We start from the raw sequence: 5643 nt of genomic DNA on the forward strand, positions 1-5643 counted from the left end.
GCCTGTAATCCCAGCAACTTGGCAGACTGAAGCAGGAGAATCGCTTGAACCCAGGAGGCGGAGGTTGCGGTGAGCCGAGATAGCGCCATTGCACTCCAGCCTGGGCAACAAGAGCGAAACTCCGTATCCAAAAACAAACAAACAGACACCAGAGGTGAGTTGAGCAGAAGAAACAAAGGTGGATTGATTATTAGTCTTAAGTGGGCGTGTCTACTTCAGCAAGGGAGTGAAAGCAAAAAACTGAGAAGCTAAGGGTGGGAGGGGGAATGAAAGGATCTCAGAATGTGGGTGTCGTGGGTGGCAAAAGGGATGCCAAGACACCAGAAGAGCAATACAAAACAGCTCCCGTGGGTAGGCACGGAAGACCTTCCGCCCCGCTGGCCGGGCGACCCCGCAGGAAGTAGGAAAGACAAGCGCGCACTACAAGTCCCAGAAGCCCCGTTTCCTGGAGCCCGCGCCGTGCCACGCTACGCCCGCCGGAAGCCGGCCAAAGCGGCCAAGATGTCGCAGCCCAAGAAAAGAAAGCTTGAGTCGGGGGGCGGCGGCGAAGGAGGGGAGGGAACTGAAGAGGAAGATGGCGCGGAGCGGGAGGCGGCCCTGGAGCGACCCTGGAGGACTAAGCGGGAGCGGGACCAGCTGTACTATGAGTGCTACTCGGACGTTTCGGTCCACGAGGAGATGATCGCAGACCGCGTCCGCACCGATGCCTACCGCCTGGGTATCCTGCGGAACTGGGCAGCACTGCGAGGCAAGACGGTACTTGACGTGGGCGCGGGCACCGGCATTCTGAGTATCTTCTGTGCCCAGGCCGGGGCCCGGCGCGTGTACGCGGTAGAGGCCAGCGCCATCTGGCAACAGGCCCGGGAGGTGGTAAGGTTCAACGGGCTGGAGGACCGGGTGCACGTCCTGCCGGGACCAGTGGAGACTGTGGAGTTGCCGGAACAGGTGGATGCCATCGTGAGCGAATGGATGGGCTACGGACTCCTGCACGAGTCCATGCTGAGCTCCGTCCTCCACGCGCGAACCAAGTGGCTGAAGGAGGGCGGTCTTCTCCTGCCGGCCTCCGCCGAGCTCTTCATAGCCCCCATCAGCGACCAGATGCTGGAATGGCGCCTGAGCTTCTGGAGCCAGGTGAAGCAGCACTATGGTGTGGACATGAGCTGCCTGGAGGGCTTCGCCACGCGCTGCCTCATGGGCCACTCGGAGATCGTTGTGCAGGGATTGTCTGGCGAGGACGTGCTGGCCCGGCCGCAGCGCTTTGCGCAACTAGAGCTCTCCCGCGCCGGCTTGGAGCAGGAGCTGGAGGCCGGAGTGGGCGGGCGCTTCCGCTGCAGCTGCTATGGCTCGGCGCCCATGCATGGCTTTGCCATCTGGTTCCAGGTGACCTTCCCTGGAGGGGAGTCAGAGAAACCCCTGGTGCTGTCCACCTCGCCTTTTCACCCCGCCACGCACTGGAAACAGGCGCTTCTCTACCTAAACGAGCCAGTGCAAGTGGAGCAAGACACGGATGTTTCAGGAGAGATCACGCTGCTGCCCTCCCGGGACAACCCCCGTCGCCTGCGCGTGCTGCTGCGCTACAAAGTGGGAGACCAGGAGGAGAAGACCAAAGACTTTGCCATGGAGGACTGAGCGTTGCCTTTTCTCCCAGCTACCTCCCAGGGCAGCCTGACCTGCGTGGGAGAGGCGTAGCGAGGTCGGAGGAGAAAGGGAGATCCCACTTGCAAGTAGGGGGAATATCTGTCTCCCTTTTCCCTCATAGCCCCTAGGGAGGGAGAGTGACTTCATTCTCCATTTGAAGAGATTCTTCTGGTGATGTTTACTTAAAAAGTTATCCCCCTCAACAACGGATACAGCGTGCTTATTACTAAGCTTTTAAGCCTCAAAAGCATGTAGTACCAAGCACTTGTATTTCCGTATATTTTGTTTCGTGGGGGAGGGAGGCAGAAGAACACAGATGAAAATGTCAGTTTTTGAAGGGTCCATGCACATTCCTGACACCTCACACCTTATCTAAGTCTGAAGCTGAGGAGAAAGAGTTCTTTTAGACTTCATACATTTCCAGTACGACTTTAGTATCTCTCCAGAGCCATGTTTTCTCAGTCTGAATTAATTCCCCATCCCTAGGTGCCTGTAGGCTATGATACTTCCTCGTTGTTTTCTAAGTAAACTTCACTACTGGTAATTAAGGGGAAGGATATGAGGAAGCAGTTTAAATAGCCCTGTTCTCATTACTCTTACCACATACATAGGGTGCTAAAGTTGATGAACACATTAATCCGTTAAGTAAAATGGTCTTTGTAATTGTACGGCATATCTAAGAAACTCAGAAGGTGCATTTAGGAGAAAGAGACCTGAAAGACAGAAATAGTATGGATTCTCAAAAATTCTTGTCTCTACTATTACAACCAAAAAACAAATATTTCATGTATGTCCTATAAAAATATCTGTGTAATTCTTATGAAACAGGCTGGTAGAGGAGGTTTCTGAGCCTAGCCCAAGGGCTTATTCATCACCATGGGTAAATTATTTAAACTCAATTAAGGAAAATATTTTCCCAGCTAGAAAACTGTACTCATTCTCATTTAAACTCTCATTTGGAGGGATCATGTGAGTTGGCCTACTTACAAGTAGTGAAAGTTCCCTTTTTAGTTAAGTTTTTTTTTTGTTTTTTGCTCTTTCACGCAGCCAAATGTGAAAGTTGTGAATTTAGGAAAATCAGTTGTAATGAAGTGTGAATCTTGTTATCAAATTTATTTCACTGATGTTTCCCTCCTTATACTTGTAGCCAATAAAACATTGACATTCTCACGTTTTATAGATGAAGTAAGAAGTCTTGTGTGCTGTCTATGAGTTATAATGCTTTTGCCTTTTTAATATTATCAGTTCTTAAGTGTTACAGCCCCTTCAGAATATAACTTCAGGACAATTCAAACTGCTTAATGTATGATTTTTGAGCTTCTGTATGCTAAGAAAATAGGTGTGAAAAACTGGTGTTCTGAAATAGCCTAACATTTATTGTAATTCTGATTTTTCTGCCCTTTTATTCATTGCATATTAAAGTATTAGAGTATAAAAACTAATTTGCTAAACTTTGGTGGTATGTAACACAAGATCTTCCATCATGGAGAGACGTACATGTACAAAATTACGAATTTACAAGATAATTGAGTAGCAAGCAGTACAGTTACAACCGTCACCATTTTGATGCTAAGATAGTGATCATCTCATGTAAATGCTACAATTACAGCAAGCTAGACTTGAGTTAAGCTAGCGGGAAAAAATAGCTCCTTCAAGGTGTTCTATGTTTTAAATCAAACATTTCTTTAGAATTTTAGGGTGTGATTTTGAGTAGGTTTCTGGTGGTTTGGTTTGTTTTTTTAAAAAAAACTTGATTTAACAATTCCTTTACTAAGTGATAAACGAGAACATTCTTCCAAATTCTATTTTTTATGTGTTTGATAAATACTATAGAGTTATCATTATCACTATAAGCACATAAAGGGAACCTCAGTTAAAACTTGGAGGAACTGTAGAAGTAAAGGGTACGTATTCCATAAAATAAGCTTCAGGATTTTTATTACTCCTTCCCAAAACAAAAATGAATTATAAAAATACAGCGACTGAAACAATTAGTCAAAAGTTAGCATAACATAATGGCTACAAAATTGGACTCTGGAGGCAGATAGCCCATAGTAGAACCTAGGCTCTACCGCTTTTTGTGACCTTGGGCAAAATATTAATACTTAAACACTTGTTTTCCTCAAAAGGGAGGAAATTCCTCTCATACGCAAAATGGAGATTACAACAGTACCTACGTCATAGACGTGAGGATTGAATGAGTTGATACATGTGACTACATAATGTCTGGTATGTAATAAGATCTCAATAAATCGTCAGTGTCATAGTTATGGAAAAGTCATAAACCTGGAGCACTTGGATGCATGCAAAACGTGCAACAATAAATACTCAACATTTTGATTTTTTTACAGGTATTCAACAGTATGTGGTTGTACGTGAGGAGCAATGTATGGCACTGTACACCAAATGATCCAAAGGGAATTTAGGACCTTTGGAATGAGGACACCTCCAGAAGGATGAAGGTGTAAAATGTATCAACATCCAGGCACTATCCAATCTGTCTATATGGACTGGTACTGACTGCTGGGTACCATTGGACCACAGGCAGGAACTACCAGGCCCAAAGGAGAGGAAAACATGGTAAAGTTCGACCTGCTGCCCTCAAAGAACTTACATTTATTTTGCACTGTGAAGATTTCCAAATATTTTCATTAATTCATTGGACCAATGGACGTTTTATTGTGATAAGCATTTAGGATACAAACGAATAAAACAGTTTCTTCCTTCAAATGATATGTTCTTAAGATAAAATGGTAAGTACAATAAATGATAATGGACTAAAGACTGGGATGGTCTTGGTGTTAGAAAGGGCAAGTAATTATCTCAATTTACATATCAGGAGATTATTTCAATTTACATACCAGGAGCAAGAGCTATACAGATATTGAAGGACTTGCCTAAGGTTACATAGCTTATTCTTGGCTTTTAATTCCTAACTCCAAACAAAAATTAACTTGTTTATTATATTAATCTTGCCTGCTTTAATTAAAAATAGAAGCGGGCGCTGTGGCTCACGCCTTTAATCCCAGCACTTTGGGAGGCCGAGGCAGGTGGATCACTAGGTCAGGAGATCGAGACCATCCTGGCTAACACGGTGAAACCCCGTGTCTACTAAAACTACAAAAAACTAGCTGAGCGTGGTGGCGTGCGCCTGTAGTCCCAGCAACTCAGGAGACTGAGGTGGGAGAATGGCGTGAACTTGGGAGGTGGAGCTTGCAGTGAGCTGAGATTGAGCCACTGCACTCCAGCCTGGGCGACAGAGCCAGACTCCATCTCAAAAAAAAAAAAAAAACCAGAAGCACATACCTCCTGAATGGGTAACAACAGTTTTTATTGTTTGATAAATGAAGGAAAGGGAAACGTCCTTAGCTTAAGGAAGTCTCATTAAAGATATATCTCATAGGCCTCAAATAACCACTTTCAGTGTATAGGATCTCACACTGGACAACTATTAGGCACTCATTGACATAAATACCCCCATATCCATTTTCCCAACAGTCAAATGTGGCACTCTGAGACCCCCAGAAAACTGACTCCTCAAAACAGTAGCAAAGGTAGATGAACTCACAGGTGCCTGGTGCTGAGGATCAGAGGCATCTGATGAGGCTAAAAGTGGGCAGAAGAAGTTTTTAAAAGGTAAGTGTGAAAGACACCTCCAGCAAACAAAACTGGCTAACGTTTTGCTTATAGCCAGACGTGTTAGCATCTTCACACTTTGTACCACCCAATGCTGAGGGGAGATGAATCAGTCAATGAGGCCCCCATCCTCCCATATGTACATCTTTTTATCCATTCATTTTATGATTTAATAAACACTATAAAATATTCAAGTTCTATGAAAAACAAGCAAATTCTGCCCTCTAAGACCTAGTATACAGTATGGGAAATAAAATTACCTATATCAGTTCAGTAATTTGCATCCTTAGCCTGGAAAGACTGTCAGGGCCAAGGGAAAAGTTCTCTGTGGCCCTCTGAAGTTTCTCTGAGAAGTCAACTCACAAATGC

At 45.1% G+C, this 5643-nt stretch overlaps 1 protein-coding gene across 1 annotated transcript; it reads left to right on the plus strand.

Annotated features, from left to right (window-relative positions):
- Positions 1–437: 437 nt before the first annotated feature.
- PRMT6 (protein arginine methyltransferase 6) lies at positions 438–3080 on the plus strand. The gene has a single exon (XM_011935215.1). It carries the CDS (start codon positions 502–504, stop codon positions 1627–1629), a length of 1128 nt encoding a protein of 375 aa, XP_011790605.1. The 5' UTR covers positions 438–501; the 3' UTR covers positions 1630–3080.
- Positions 3081–5643: the final 2563 nt, after the last annotated feature.

The sequence above is a fragment of the Colobus angolensis genome, unplaced genomic scaffold (genome assembly GCF_000951035.1).
Source record: "Colobus angolensis palliatus isolate OR3802 unplaced genomic scaffold, Cang.pa_1.0 Scaffold141, whole genome shotgun sequence".
Lineage (NCBI taxonomy): Eukaryota > Metazoa > Chordata > Mammalia > Primates > Cercopithecidae > Colobus > Colobus angolensis.

What these genes read in the sequence shown, in the direction of transcription:
- PRMT6 (XM_011935215.1), top strand. Translation starts at nt 502, where the DNA reads ATGTCGCAGCCCAAGAAAAGAAAGCTTGAGTCGGGGGGCGGCGGCGAA.